The 16,399-nt window shown below is 36.9% G+C and overlaps 1 protein-coding gene across 2 annotated transcripts; it reads left to right on the top strand.

Annotated features, from left to right (window-relative positions):
• Positions 1-156: 156 nt before the first annotated feature.
• LOC113534453 (sodium- and chloride-dependent GABA transporter 3) lies at positions 157-11,364 on the top strand. 2 transcript variants are annotated; one of them, XR_003403498.3, is made up of 14 exons: positions 157-580; positions 844-978; positions 3,248-3,388; positions 3,985-4,063; positions 4,241-4,373; positions 4,585-4,719; positions 5,049-5,152; positions 7,155-7,279; positions 7,579-7,691; positions 8,138-8,275; positions 8,843-8,945; positions 9,108-9,198; positions 9,564-9,664; positions 9,938-9,991. XR_003403498.3 is itself a non-coding variant. In XM_026927273.3 (14 exons), exons 1-14 carry the CDS (start codon positions 445-447, stop codon positions 11,115-11,117), a joined length of 1,704 nt encoding a protein of 567 aa, XP_026783074.1. In that variant the 5' UTR covers positions 166-444; the 3' UTR covers positions 11,118-11,364. The 2 variants fall into 2 exon arrangements, 1 of the variants encoding a protein (XP_026783074.1); XM_026927273.3 differs by lacking the exon at positions 9,108-9,198 and adding an exon at positions 11,028-11,364 and having other exon boundaries at positions 166-580; positions 9,938-10,108.
• Positions 11,365-16,399: the final 5,035 nt, after the last annotated feature.

Below are 16,399 nucleotides of genomic sequence, written 5' to 3'. Positions count from 1 at the left end.
TGTTATGTAGGAAATATAAAGTAGGTAATTCAAATCTTTGCTGAGTAATTTTTTTTTGCTGGCTCTCCTGTAGTGTCTTTTGGTATATCTATATATAAAAGCCACCATCAGTATTCTACAAAAAAGTATGTATTTGTGTCTTAATTATAAACAGACAACAGGTGTCACAGCTCACTACTCTTTCCCTCACGTTGTGTGTGTGTGTTTTCAGTTCAGTTTTGACCACACCCCTTCTCAGTTTAAACCTGTGTCTCATAATTAGCTTCAAGGTGACTTGTGTGTATACATATATACAACTGTATGCGTCCTTCTTTTTTAAGTCTGGGAAAAAGTATAGACTACAGCTCAGGTGTCAGACTCAGCAGTGGGGCTAGGAAGCAAAGATACGGCAAAGAAGGTGTTACACTTCAGGCAGCATAGCAGGAGATAGCACTTCATGAAGAGATGCTGAAAAACAGAAAACTAGAGGCGAGGGGGCTTTGGGAGAGTAAAAGAGAATTCCTTCTGGCTGTGGCAGGAGACATAGTAGGTCTGGGCAACGTTTGGAGATTCCCCTATCTCTGCTACAGGAATGGAGGAGGTAAGAGCACTGAAAGAGATATTATATTGTTTATTGTCTCTCTGTATATCATATGTTGTATGAATGATTTATGATGATTTATGGTCATTGTGCTTTCTCTGTCTTAAAAATTTCACAAAATATTCAAATACAGAAACAGGATTTTAGTATGTACAAATATTTTGTCTTTAACAAGTGGTTGCTGTGTTGCTTTATTTGGAGAAGCCAAGTAAAAATCTTTGTATTTTTTAACTAATTTGGCAGTTGGCATTGTTTGTTATTAGGGGTGTTCTTGGTGCCCTACTTGGTGCTTGCTGTAACCTGTGGTTTGCCCCTATTCCTTCTGGAAACTGCTATGGGACAATACACACAAGAGGGGGGCATCACATGCTGGCAACAAATCTGCCCACTGGCTGAGGGTAAGTGACATAAGGGTGCATTGTGTTCATTAGGTACCTCATGGATCTGTATTCAAGGTCAGCTTCTGACAAATTTTTATCATGTTGCAATCAACTTGTTTGTGTCTTGAACGTCATCTTTGTTGTGCCTCACTGAGATATGCAGAATGATGATAATGTGGGTCACTCAATGTCCTTACAGCATCTGGCTAATCTTTCTCAAAACATCTTGTTCATTAAATTCAACAACACAGACCTAAAGTGAAGATAATAACAGCTCGTGCTTCACTTCTATCTTGGAATGATGTGTAATTTTTATTTTAAGACTCTGTTTGCCTCATTTTTGCCATCAGTTCCTGTGAAAGAAAAAATTTCCACAGGCCTTATTTAAATTCTGTTGGCATTAGAGTTGCTGAATATTTTATACAAAGCTTGGCAAATTTAATAAGGTTTCTGATAATTTTGAGTTACTATGGCATAATCATGATAAACTGATAAAGTTTCACTATTAAAACTTAGTAAGTGGTATAATTTTGGCTGACTTCCACAAATATAATACTTGCATTTGGGTTGTATTAATTTGTGAATGTGAGTGCTATTCCCAAGTTGCATATTAATTAAAGCATACATGCAAAAACAGACTACATGTAAATTTAATGGATCAGGGCCTGAACATAAAAAAATAATTAGAGAGATTTGTTTAGTTATAATCAAAATAGCATAAAACTGTTTGGGGTCAGCTTGTGACAAACAGGTACGTCTTTAGTCTCTAAATGTGTCCAGATCAATGAGCGCTCTCAGATCATCAGAGAATTTACGCTATTTTGATTATAACAAAATAGGCCATAAAAACAATTAATTCACTAGGTACAGGAGCAAGACCATGATGGCATTTAAAAATCAGTAAACCTATCCTGAAATCAATTCTAAAAGACATTGGTAACCAATTTAGCTGTTTAAAAACAGATGTATTGTGATCTCATATTTCTGTACATGTCAAGATTCGTGTAGTAGCATTTTTCTAAACTAGTGATGAAGCTTTTTGGTAAACCATATAAGAGAGGCTTACAGTAATCCAGATGAGTTGACAAGAAGGCATATACAAGTTTCTCAATATCAGCAGTTGAGAGACTGTCGCAGACCTTGGATATGTTTTTAAACATGATAGAATGCTGTTTTGCAGACATTACTTATGTGGGTCCTAAAACTGACGTTGCTATCAGAAATATCTCCCAGGCTTTTGACACAATTTTTAGCCTTCACAGACAGGAACATCAGCTAAACCAGCACGTCCTTTCTCTGAACTTCATTCCCAATAACAAGGAGTTCGGTTTTATCATTGTTTAGCTGCAGAAAAATATAACACATCCAGGACCTGATGTTCTACACAATAAAGTTCCTCTTCCTCTTCTATTCTCTAACAACAAATCTCACAAGGGCTTTGGGAATTAGCTGATGAGTTGAATCAGCTGTGTTAAAAAAAATTGGTTATGTGAACCATGCAAAGGAGGAAAGTGATAAACCCTACTTTCATCATATTCATCATTCAGCAACCCTCAGACTGAACAATGTACAACGTAATCTATCTTCAAGGGATTAATTTGTTCTGAATGTAACAGAATGACTTTAATTACCTGTGCATTAGCCAATCCATTTTAAGGGCATTTATCAATAATGCACTGGCTTGACTGCTATAAATAATATTCTGAAGGAAATACACTATATGGCCAAAAGTATGTGGACACATGAGTATTGAACATCCCATTCCAAACAATGGGCATTAATATGGAGTCAGTCCCTACTTTGCTGCTATAACAACCTCCACTCTTCTGAGAAGGATTTCTACTAGATTTTGGACCAAGGCTGTGAGGATTTGTGCCCATTCAGCCACAAGAGCACACAAGAGGTTGGGCAATGATATCTGGTAAGAAGGCCTGGTGTGAAGTTGGTGTTCCAGTTCATCCCTAAGGTGTTCAGGAGGTTGAGGTCAGGGCTCTGGTGAACTATATCTTTATGGAGCTCGCTTTGCACACAGGGACATTATCATACTGGAACACGTTTGGGCCTCTTAGTTCCAGTGAAGGGAAATCGTAAACGCTTCAGCTTACAAACACATTCTAGACAATTGTATGTTTCCAACTTTGTGGCTACAGTTTAGGGAAGGCCCACATATGGGTGTAAATGTCAGGTGTTAACATACTTTGGGCCATATAGTGTACTTTCCCTGTGCAGTATTAGGAACCTCATTCCCTTGGGGTCTTTAACTTACTGGATCTATGTTCTGTTTCAGGTGTTGGCTATGCAGGCCAGGTGATTCAGCTGTATGGCTGCATGTGCTACATCATAATCCTGGCCTGGGCACTGCTCTATTTGGTCTTATCCTTCAAATCTCAGCTTCCCTGGGCCAGCTGTGACAACATCTGGAACACAAGTATGAAATGGGACCAAGATTGAATGATCTTCTAACCTTGCTATATAAGCACTGTTACATTTATTTGTGTTTTTCTATTTTCTTAAACAGCTTTTTTCTGCTTTCAACACTTCATGCTACTTTGAGGACTAGTTAGGGAAAGCCTCTCTAGAGAAAATACTGTATATTTTAGAAAAAAAAAAATCGTCTTGGATGGCACAGTCTGATGTTCGACCCTGAACTTGGGTTACTGTCAGTGTGCATGTTCACTGTCTTCAGTGTATAGCAAAAACAAAAGCATTAGCTTTGCCATTCCAATACTTTAATAAGGATATTTATATAATAAGGATATTTTTATATTTTTTAAGCCCTTCACATCCTCCCCCACTCTTACCTCTCTGACCTTTTCCAGGTTATAACCCTTCCCACACCCTGTTATCCTCCTCTGCTAGCTTATAGAGTACAGCTTGCTACAATTTAGAATATGTTTTTCTTAATATCTTTTAAAGGCAAATTTCCAAATATATGACTGTAAAAACATGAACACTGATAAAGTATACAGATATTAATGAGATAATCAGAGCCAAACTGTGTATATTCCTTTCTCTCTTCCTTAGACAGCTGTATTGCTGTTGTAAATAATGCCAACTGGACAAGACAGGTCAACTCAACATCAGCAGCCACTGAGTTTTGGGAGTAAGTGTCATACACATGCAAAGATAGTAAAGCTTTTCATCAGCGTCATCATTTCAGTATTTACACAAATCCACAGTGTTAACCTAGATGGAATATATATAGTACATCCATACTGATTTACACATTAATTACAGAGAATATTATGCTATTTCTTATTTCCATCATATTACTGTACAGGCGTAGAGTGCTCACTATTTCTAAAGGTATTGAAGAAGTAGGTAACATCAACTGGGAGATTCTCCTGTGTCTAATCGCTATGTGGATCATATGCTATTTCTCTATATGGAAAGGAGTAAAGTCCACTGGGAAGGTGAGTATATTTGGCTTTTCAAATAAATTTGTTACCATTAAAACCATATAAGTTTCTGAATTTATTTGTTCTGCTTTGTTCTAGTTCAGTTTCTAGTGTAATAGTTTTTAGTCACTAATAATGATCAAATCCTAAACACTTAAAAAAGTTGCGACATTGGAATTTATTTTACATGATGTTATTTAATGTCTTTTCTGTCCACTGTTCTGAGGTGGTGTATTTCACAGCCACGCTCCCTTATGTGATGCTGCTGGTGTTGCTGATTCGTGGACTGACTCTCCCTGGAGCCATGCAGGGTGTTATTTTTTACCTCTATCCCGACTTCCACAGACTGTTGGAGCCTCAGGTGCTGCAAGCGCACAACAAACAAATAGACACAGAGCTAACACTTTCATGGACTATTGCTATGGAATTATTTTTACAGACCTTGATGATTAAAAGATATTTGGAATTGAATTTATTTTAGTTCTCTTTTAAAAAAATCTCTTCTGTCTTAAAAGACATATTCTGGAGGCTTACTTTTAGAAGTTAAGGTCTATAGCAAAATTTGACAAAAGCAATTTTATGGTGGATAATTGTTAAAGATAAAGTTACTTTCAAGTCCATTTAACAAAGTAAGTACAGTTTATTACTCAGTGCCTTGATTAATTTCTCTGTGTTTGTGTGGGTGTGCAGGTATGGATGGAGGCAGCCAGTCAAATTAGCTACTCTTATAGTATAGGTGTGGGAATATTGACTGTGCTAGGCAGCTACAACCAATACAACAACAACTGCTACAGGTGACCTGTCCTGAACATTTTGTAACATACAATGGATATAAAAAGTCTACACAACCCTGCTAAAATGGTAGGTTTCTATGAAGTAAAGAATGACGCTAAGATGAATCATGTCAGATCGTTTCTTTTCTATAATGTGTAATTGTAAAGAATACAAATAAAGTGAAAAACAACCAGACACTTTTATAGACTAAAACAGAAAAAAAAACCTTACAATAACCTAGCTGCATAAGTGTGCATACCTGTAAACTAATACTTTGTTGAAGCACCTTTTGATTTTATTTCACCACTCAGTCTTTATGGGTAAGAGTCTGTCAGCATGGCACATCTTGACTTGGCAATATTTTCTCACTCTTTCCCACTCTTCTTCTCACTCACATTTTTAGAATTATGGAATTATTATACCTTTTGGAATTGGTCAGACCATAACACATTTTGCCACATAGTTTGGGGTGATATAGTTGAGCTTGGATGTTTTTTGTGAGAAAGGGCATCCGTCTAGCCACCCTACCCAGACGTGAAGAATATCAGAGATTGTTGTCACATGCAGAGAGTAATCAGTACTTGTCAGATATTCCTGCAGCTCCTTTATTGTTGCTGTTGGTCTCTTGGCAGCCTCCCTGGTAAGTTTTTGTCTTGTCCTTTCGTAAATTTTGGAGGGACGCCTTGTTCTTGGTGATGTCAGTGTGGTGCTCCATTTTCTCCACTTGTTGATGATGGCCTTCATGGTGTTCCATGGTATATATGGACATTTTTTATACCCCTCTCCTGGCCGATATCTTTCGACAAGTGAAATACCAGCAGTCAGATGAAACCAAGAAGATGTGAAGAAAATCCTGCAGAAACAGCTGGGTTTTATTTGGGGTTAATCAGAATAATTTCATTGACAGCTGTATGATGATTACTTTTGAACATGAGATTGAATGTGATTGGTTCATTCTGAACCACATCTCCAATTATAAAAGGGTGTACACACTTATGCAACCAGGTTATTGTAAGTTTTTTTATTTTTCCTATTTTTCCCCAAAATGTTTCTGATTGTTTTTCACTTAATTTTTATATGTTGTAATTTCACATTGTGGGTGGAAAAGGTTCTGACATGATTTATCTTAGTTTCATTTTTTTCATCACAAAAACCTGCCATTTTAACAGCGGTGTGTAGACTTTTAATATCCACTGTAACATTTCTCTCCCATTCAGCTATAAAACAACAACAACAATAATAATGACAATAATACTAATACTAATAATAATAATGTTTTACACTAAACTAGAATAATTTTCACATCACTAAAAATAAGGCACCATAAATTAACATTAATAAATTTAATACATATTACTGAATGATGATAATTACATCAGTGGGTATAAATACTGAAATCTGATGAAATGAAAAATGAGGAATTTTGCCAGTTAGCCACCACAAACTGATTAAATATGTCAGTAGTTAATATTGGTTGTTAGCAGGTTTATTTGGTTATTATTATTATTATTATAAAAACAGTGATTTGTGTGTTAATGCTAAAGCCCATGGTTTGTTAAGGTTAAGTAATGCAGTATATGTTAGTTTCCTGTACCTTAATGTAAAGCATAATGAAATTATTTAATACAAATCTACAGTTCCTTTGAGAGTGAGACACTCATTCAACTCTAAGCCATCTAGCGTTCACTCATGCACAACAGAATAACATGATCAGTCCTGCTCTCACAGCAAAGCAGATGTTTGTCTAGCCGATCATACCTTTGTCAAATCAAGGCAAATTTTTTCCACTTTGCCAGCAACAGTCCTACAGTCACACAAACAAAGTGTTATTTAGTCATCAGGAACTTCTCAACATAATCACTGGGCATAAAACTGCTGAAAGTGAAAGAAATCAATAAAATAATGTTAACCATGATATGATTGAAATAGGGTTTATTAATTAAATAAGAAAAAATATTAACAAGGATATCATAGATATTATGCCTCATCTGAGTGTAATATAATTATGTATCTGTGTTTTAGGGATTGCTTTTGGCTGTGTCTGCTGAACAGTGGCACCAGTTTTGTAGCAGGCTTTGCAGTATTCTCAGTTCTGGGCTTCATGGCTCATGTGCAAGGTGTTCCTATAGAGGATGTGGCAGAGTCAGGTATTACTTATTACTAATGTATGATTAGTAATTTATGTGTACATATATGTATATAAATTATTATAGTACTGTACAAAAGTTTTAGTATGTATAATATATATATTATACATACTAATATATAATATATTATTATATATATTATTTATTAGTAATTTATGTGTACATATATGTATATAAATTATTATAGTACTGTACAAAAGTTTTAGTATGTATAATATATATATTTTTATATATATATATATAAAAATATATATATATTTTTTTTTTTTCTTAGTCCAATTTTCACCATTTTCCCCCAGGTCCTGGCCTAGCTTTTGTAGCTTATCCTCAGGCCGTTGCTTTGATGCCTCTGCCTCAGCTGTGGGCTGTATTCTTCTTCATTATGATTATTCTTCTTGGTCTGGACACACAGGTGCATGTACACACACCCATACACACTGTATTTAGGGCTTCAAAATAATAAAAATGATAATTAAGCAATATTGCTTGAGCAAGAGTGCGGTTATACTGAATATCGGCATGGCTGTGATTCAGCCATAGGCACGAGCCTGCAGGGCGAGTGCTGTAGGTGTCATGGCTGTGCCGTGCATTGTAGACGCCAATGACATCTACAGTGGTGCTTTGACTTGTCTTATTATCTTGCCATGAATGAAGACATGGTCAGTGATTGTTGCCCGTATCTTCTCAGTGATACATTGTGATAATTGGTCACCTCTCTCTTACCCTGTGACTTTTGCTTGATTGTTTTCCATTTCATCATCATACCAAATGAGCTCACCTAAATTGTGTTTTATCTTTAGAAACAGGCTTGAACAGTTAAGCTGTTAAGTATATTGCTGTACTTGTATTGCATTCCAGTTTCTTGCGATGGAGGTGATCATTACATCAGTGACGGATGTGTTTCCGAAAGTGCTACGTAGAACTGGATGCCGAGAAATCTTCCTGCTTCTTTTCTGTATTATCTGCTTCTTCAGCCAATTAATCATGGTCACAGAGGTAGGGACAATAATACAATAATCATCAATATGAGGATAGAAACAGAAAGAAACTTGCCAGTCACTGCAGTCAACACTGTGTATGGTAAAGGATGCTACGTTGCCAATAGCCATTGTGGGATCTTAACATAATATGAGACAATGAGAGTAAATAAGACATATAGAGAAATAATGTCTCTAAAATACTATGAAATATGCTTTATTTGACTCTCATTTAAGTCAGGATATGTGTTTTCTGGACTTCTTTTGGCTGTGTCTACTGAACAGTGTTAGTAGTGTGGATTTTTCAACATTGAGATTCAGCAGCCAAACAAAACAAGAATTTCAACATATTATTTGAGAGTATTTAGCTAATGGCTATAGAAAAATACATAAAATAAAAATACAACAGCAAGGTTCACTGGATTTCTTTCCCAGCCTCTCCTACACATCCGTCAGTCTCCGAATGTCAGACTACTCCACTTTCTCTACTAGAGTGTTTTTTCTTCTTGAGTTTTGAAACTAGGAAGGTGTCATTATTTTGTCTCATACTCAGATCTGCATTTTCATTTATAATTCTATCTTGCAGGGTGGCATGTACGTGTTTCAGCTGTTTGACTACTATGCCTGTAATGGAGCCTGCATCTTCTTCCTTTCTGTGTTTCAGTCCCTGGCAGTGGGCTGGGCCTTTGGTGGGTCACAAACACCTCACATATTAGCTGCGCTCTCAAATTAATTTGTAATTGGTAAAATAATCACAGTCTGCTTATACATAGTCCACACATTTTAGGGGACTATAATTGTTTGGATAGTTAGCTACTTACGTCTATCATACATCCATGTGCTTTTTATAGTGGTTAAACAGGAAATGAGAATAATCATCAAAGAAGAGGTTCAAAACTCGGGGGAGGGTGTCCACTGGCAGTCTGGAGTGGGAGTGTCCAGGTTGGATATTACAGTTGTACTGAACATTACAATTTTATTCAAGATCATGTCAATTTGTCCAAATATTATGGTGCCCTGAGTTAAGAACACTATGTATAAAAGCGGCTGTGATTCCTTTATGTTTCAACCAGTGTAGATAAAAATGCCTTTAAGTAAAATGTTGGAGTCAAATCCAAAATAATCGAACTTATTGTGTATAGTGTAACTTTCACTCATTGCATTGTAAATACAGCATCAGTCCTCACAGTGAGAAGTGGAGACAAATGTAGTCTAAGGCTTTAAACCCTTAAATCTCCATTAAAAACCCCAGTGAAATTTGAATACATGCCTACATTCACCCCATTTATATGCTGTGACTTTTTCAGGGGCTGAACGAATGTGTGATGCCATTGAAGACATGACAGGGTCATACCCTAACGCCATCTTTAGGCTGTGCTGGAAATATATTACCCCATTTGTTTTGCTGGTAAGCTTCTGTTTGGCTGTTACACTCTTGTCTAACTAAAAGAAGCTTATCTCCTACTACTTTATCTACTAATCAGTAGATAAAGCCCTTTCAGGTAATCTGCAACATGCAACTGATAAGTGAGTTAATTTTTAGGGAAGAAGCCACACAGTGGTACATAACTGGATATTACTGGTCTTAGACAGTACTTTCTCTACAGATCAGTTACAGATCCCATTACAGATCTCAACATTGCAGCTATCTATCTAATTATCTCTCTTCCTGTATTCCAAGGTATCTTTCATATATTCTATGGTGGAATACCAGCCTCTGACGTTTAACCGCTGGTATGTGTACCCAGCCTGGGCATACGGGCTGGGCTGGCTGATGGCCCTCTCCTCCATCCTGCTGGTTCCTGCATGGGCACTGGGCCGCTTGTGGAAAGCAAAAGGGAACCTCAGAGAGGTGAGAATAGACACATATGTTAACTTCTTGGGCTTCTCTTCCTTATATGTTGCTCAATGCTTGGATGTTACACTTTGTTGATGCCCTTAAAGTTCAAACAACTTAAACTTTGACCCTGTTTGATATTGACTATGTATTTTGATAAGGAAAAAAAAAAACAGTTTTTATAGGCCTGAAGAAAATTCTCACTATTGCAATGTAATGTTACCCAGAATAAAATATTGCATAGCCCAATGGCAGCATTGAAACATAGCATCTAGATAGCAATAATACACTGATGAGGGTGGTATTATGCCTTTTGCCTTAAAGTTGTAGTTTGCATCATCTTAAAGTTATATACTATCATATAGTGTTGCTGCCTCACAGTTTTGCGGTGTCCATGTGGGTTTTCTCTAGGTTCCTCAGTTTCCTTCCACCTCCTATAAACATCCCAGTAGGTAAATTGGCTACTCTAAAGTACCCCTAGATGTCAATAAGTGTGTGAATGAGTGTGTGCATGGTACCTGACAGTGGACTAGCAACCCATCCAGGCTGTATTCCTGACTTTCGCCCAGTGGGATAAGCTCCAGATCCACCACAAGACCAACCAGGATAAATGAGGTTACTGAAGATGATTCAGTGAAAGAATGCATTGGAATAAACTCTGGTGCATGGTTTTGAACAGGATTTAATCAGTGGTTACAAAAAAAGAAGAAATTATGATCAGTGAAAATTTAGGTTCAGTTTATTCTGAAGGGTATTTGTTAACTTCGGGGATATGTGTTGAATGTTGTTTGGATGAGTAATGCATGGTGCTTTGATGAATAGGTGTGCGGGTCTTTAAAAAAAGGCAAATTTTATCACTCTGTAATTGCTTTTGGAATAATATAGCAAGTTACTATAGAAATAGAAAAAAACAACAACTTGCTTCTTTCCACAGCGCTGGTGTCAACTGTGCCGTCCTGAGAGAAACTTACCTTTGGACCAGAAGCAGAGAGCTAAAGGACAGTTACTGACATCAGCTGTTTGACAAAGCCAGCAACACTGAGGAATGTAAACTATACAATACTGAACAAATAGTGCATTTGTCTTTTCATATACAATTAGAGAAATGACATTCCCTAATTCTATATATAGAAGACAAATAATACTCTGAATTACCAGGGGTCTACCTAATGGTACATATTTACTCTGTGTAAATTATGAAAACGTTTACTGCTGCATGAAACAATATTTGAATTTCTTGATGATAAGAAAAAAAAAAAAGAAAAACTACTGTGACCTGTGGCTTAATGTATCAAAACAAAAAGACATGAGTTAACTCATTTGTGCCAAAATCTTTCTCTGAGATTTAATTTATTTGAATGTCTGCCAACTTTACTAGCTGGTAAGAAAACAGATAATCGCAATAGATGCAATAGTCAGGACAAAACCATGTGCTAATGAAACATTGACCTTGCTGTGACCTTGACCCTGTTGGGATTAATTCCAAAATCTAATCAGTTCTGCTGATTACAGTATCTAATCAGTATCTGCTGATTACAGTGATAATTCCATATAAACCCTACAAACATTCAACAGTCATGCTTTAGAAGAAATCTTCTGTATGAAAACAAACGCGCGATCACGAGCCCCTCCCCCAAACAAGCCCAGAATCGGTCCTGGGTGCGCACTTGAGCATTCGGGCAAAGAGTCAAAATGTGCTAAGAGCATACTTTGAAAAGTAAGTTATTCAGAACATTTTCATAACACTGAAAAACAAAAAATTAAGAAAATAATTAAAAAAAAGAAAAAAAAAAAAAAAGAAAAGAAAATTATTAACAAATAATTTGTAACAAATAACACTACTTGAATGCAGTGACCAGCAAAAAGAAACTCATGTACAGGACTTAAAACATGTAACATTACAAAGTTTGTAATCATGTATTATTCATATCCTAAAAAGTGACTAAACATCAAATCACATTCCTTTCAGTAAAAATATATACGTTACATTAAAACCATGTGAATTAACAATTAAGTAATTGATTAGTTCCAAATTAGGATTAGTTCCAAAACCTTCAGCTAGAGAAGTTTGAAAAAGTGCAGAATTCCCAAAGTTAACAAATTGCTTTTGATGGCTGAGAACCAGAATTACAGATTCCCCGTAACTGACTGTGCAAACTGCCATCTAGAGGATAAACTGTCATACAGCATTTATACAACATTTCTACTTCATAGTTTCAGAAAACACTATACTCTATGGCCAAAAGTTTGTGGACACCTGACTATCACACTCGTATGTGGATCTTCTCCAAACTGCTGCCACAAAGTTGTAAGCACACAATTGTATAGAATGTCTTTGTATGCTGTAGCTTTACAGTTTCCCTTCACTAGAACTAAGAGTCCCAAAGCTCTTCCAGCATGACTATGTCCCTGTGCACGAAGCGAGCTTCATGAAGACATGGGTTGCCAAGTTTGGAGTCGAAGAAATCGAGTGTCCTGCACAGAGCCCTGACCTCAACCCCACTGAACACCTTTGGGATGAAAACTGACTGCGCCCCAGACTGCACCTCCTCGCTCGACAGCAGTGCCTGACCTCACTAAAGCTCCTGTGACTGAATGGGCAAATCCCCAGAGCCGCTCTCCAAAATATAATGCAAACTCTTCCCAGAAAAGTGTACGCTGTTTATAACAGCAAAGAAGGACCAACTCCCTATTAATGCCCATGATTTTGTAATGGGATTTTCAACAAGCACACATATTGGGTCTGATAGTCAGGTGTCCACATACTTTTGGCGATATAGTGTATTTTCTCAACCATTGGAGCAGGAAGTAACAAGGTTGCAAGGTATTTTTCTGTGACTTGTAAATTTTATGTTGATATTTCAGAAGTGTCACAGCTGTGAAGACTTGGATTCAAGTGGGAGCATTTTTATTTTATTTTTTATAATTTGGATTAAGATCCTCAATCATATTGGAAAAGAATATACATCAAAGATAGTGATATAGAGCTAATATACAGATCCAAAGGCATAAGTGGGAAAATGGGCAAATTTCAATAATACACACAGAATTTAATAACAGTCTCACTGTGGGAAGCATGGTGTGAAGATGAGGGATGGTGAGGTCAAAGGTAGAAATAACAACAAATTTGTTTTCTCTTTTCTTGTGCACTTTTATGGATGCACTCATGGACATAGCATTTCTATGACAGCAATTAACTTAGCAGATGTGGTATTTCATAAATTTTTGTTACTGCTATCAATTACGTTATATATGATTCCCACAAAACCCACAAAATTAAGCTGAGCGATATGGGACAGGACTTTTATGCTTTCCCTTGGAGTCAAGAGAATGTCTGTCTTTTGTGTTAAGACGAGGTTTTATAAGAATTTTTTTCCTTGGAGCCTTTCAATGGACTTTCATGCTGCAGGCCAGCAAAGCCTTAAAATGTACAAGTATGACTGCAAACTGCTAGGATTACATTTTAACAAAATCTGTGAAAAAGAGAGGAGTTATACTTATAAAATCTCAATAATATACTCAGTTGACATACCTAATACCTGCTATCTAAGTTTTATTTAGATATTGCTTTGTATTAGCCCTACTGTGCCACAGCCCTATGGTAACAAAGGAGACTCAGCAGGATGATGAGGATCTATCTGCAAGAGGTTTAGTAATGACAGTATACACAATGCAAAGACCATAAACAAAGAACCATTTTGGCTCAAACACAGGAAAGGCCCTGATGCAAGCAATCCAAAATGTAACTCCAAATACAAGGTAAAAGTCACCAGCAAAAGGTAGACACACAGAGATACACAGGCAGACAATGGCAATAGGGCTAGCCAAAACCAGAAGTCAGTCAGAAGATACACACAGCTCCAACCTCTCACAAATAAACAGGCAAAAGGGTAAGGCATAACAGTGTGCCAAGTCCAAGTCCCTTCTACATGTAGTGTAAAGGCTATTGAAACAACCAGTGAAGAAGTGATTAAAAAGTCAGTGCAGGGTGCCCTCTGGTGGTGTGGCAGTGAATTGTCCGTGTCTGGTGTGATGCATAAGTACCATGTGTTCTTTAAAAAAATAAATGCAACAAAGTCACGTTTGCCTCACACCTCACACCTCCGCCCTGTGTATGTGGAGTTTGCATGTTCTCCACCTGCTTCAGCGGTTACCTCCCCAGTCCAAACACATGTTGTAGGCTGACTGGCATCTCTAAATTGTTTGTAGTGTGTGAATGGGTGTGTGAGTGTGTGAGTGTGTGTGCGATTGTGCCCTGCGATGGGTTCGTACCCCGTCCAGGGGGCCCCCGCCTTGTGCCCTGAGTCCCCTAGGATAGGCTCCAGGCTCCCTGAGACCCTGTGTAGGATAAATGGTGCAGAAAATGGATGGATGGATAATAATAATAATAATAATAATGATAATAATAATAATAATTAAACTACTACTAATAATAATTTTATTATTAGTTACAAAGGATAGATGAAAATTACACTTGATGCAGAAGTTACATTATGCATTAATCAAACAGAAGGTACCATATTGTCTTCTAATGAAAGTCATGAGGTCAATTTAAACTCTGTGTCATCATGTTGTAGAGCTGCTACTGTGTTTAGCACTTTTTGTTTACATTTTTTTGCTTACATTTTTTTGTACAACAGTGCTGTAGTGATGAGCTTTGCTTTTGACAACCACTATTTTATTAAGCTATAGATTAATTTTTGATGTATAGATTAATTTTTGAAGTATATTTGAATTTTGTAAGACTGTATAGCAACAAATGAATCTGGATATAATATCCATGTCAGATTCAACCATGTGCACAGTTCTATTCAGAAACAACAGCATGTTCATTTAGTCCTTAATATAAGTGGGAAAATCATAGTCTCTGGACAGAACATTACATTTTTTTTCTTTAAATTTAAGTAAATCTTCAGTTTATTTGAATGAGGAGTTTGTTACATAAAGGGGATTAACTATAATGCTTTAGGCCTTTTGGTCCTGCAATTTTTTAAATTTGTAACTTCTCAGATATTGGCTATGCTGGTCAGATAGAGAATATAAAATAAAATTTCCGCATAGTAATATTAATAAAAATAATAAAAAGTCACCACCTCTGCCTCTTTTTTGCAACCACGGTGTTAATGTGGTGCTAAACCAGGAGAGGACACCTGAAAAAAAAAGAAGATGTACCATCCTTTGGAAGTGACCCTTGCCAGCCAACTCCTGTAGTGGGAGCAGTAACGACATTTTTTAATTTTGAAAGCATAGGCCAGAGATTGACTGCTTTTACAGCAGTCCTGGCTGTGCTGCACTGGTCTGTAGTCTGTAGAAAGTTGTCTTACAGTGGGTCAACCTGGGTCATGTGGCTGCTCTCTGAGGATCATGGCACTGACACAATCATTAATGGTGAACCCAGGACTTACCACTTGGTAATACCGAAGGACAACTTTGTAGAATATCTATTGCAGGAGTCTCTTGTCTCTTTGTTTCTCTTTCTCCCTACTCCCTTGCTCCTCAGAACCTTACTCTTGTTCCCACTTCAGTCTCTCTGGATTAGTCCTGTGGTACTTGTCCCCAGGGAGGATGGTTCTGTGTGAACTATAGAAAAGTCAATATGATGTGTAAATCTGACACTTATACAATGCATCATATTGAAGAACTACTCAATCTGTGGGGCACTACCATTTTTTTGGACTCTGAATTCAGCTATAGGATACTAGACGATTCTCTTCAGTGACCCCAAGTATCTCATGATTAAAATACCCTTTTTACAAACTTCATGGGTTACATGAAATTGTCACCCGTCCTTTGGTTTTTAGGGGTCCTTGCCATGTTTTAGTAACTCACAGACAGTACTTCACACTCTCACACTCTGATATCATGCAACCTGCATCGTACGCTTGCTCTATGTCGATTTTTTTCACTGGCCTTTTTTCTCCATTCAACTTACTGCTGGCATTTTCTTTGTATTGCATAATAAACTTGTTTAACAGATTTCTTCCCTAAGCAGTCATCATTTTTTTTAGAAAATAGAAAGTTAAATGAATGGCCAAAGGGAGATGAGTATAGTATTTTCATATTATACATGAATAAAGGGTTTACATAGTACAGTCAGCCCTCTAAACTTTGCAAAAAAACCCCAAAAATTCCCATTTAATTATTGATGGCAAACTCGTGTATAATCAAATCTGCAAACGTTAAACCCACGAATGTGGAGGGCTGACTGTACATGCTTAGAAAAATAAAAAATAAAAATCGGAGACTAGTTTGCATAGTGTGTGATTAAAGATATCTAAAAGCCCCTGAAATTGGTTTATACAGTAC

Source organism: Pangasianodon hypophthalmus, chromosome 6 (assembly GCF_027358585.1).
Source record: "Pangasianodon hypophthalmus isolate fPanHyp1 chromosome 6, fPanHyp1.pri, whole genome shotgun sequence".
NCBI lineage: Eukaryota > Metazoa > Chordata > Actinopteri > Siluriformes > Pangasiidae > Pangasianodon > Pangasianodon hypophthalmus.
This window is presented reverse-complemented; position numbering and strand designations above follow the sequence as displayed.

Excerpts from the sequence above, each read along its gene's own strand:
- LOC113534453 (XM_026927273.3), top strand. The coding sequence starts at position 445 with ATGCTGAAAAACAGAAAACTAGAGGCGAGGGGGCTTTGGGAGAGTAAA. Across the intron at positions 8,946-9,563 it reads GGCAGTGGGCTGGGCCTTTG|GGGCTGAACGAATGTGTGAT; the intron begins GTGGGTCACAAA and ends TGACTTTTTCAG. Across the intron at positions 10,109-11,027 it reads CAAAAGGGAACCTCAGAGAG|CGCTGGTGTCAACTGTGCCG; the intron begins GTGAGAATAGAC and ends TTCTTTCCACAG.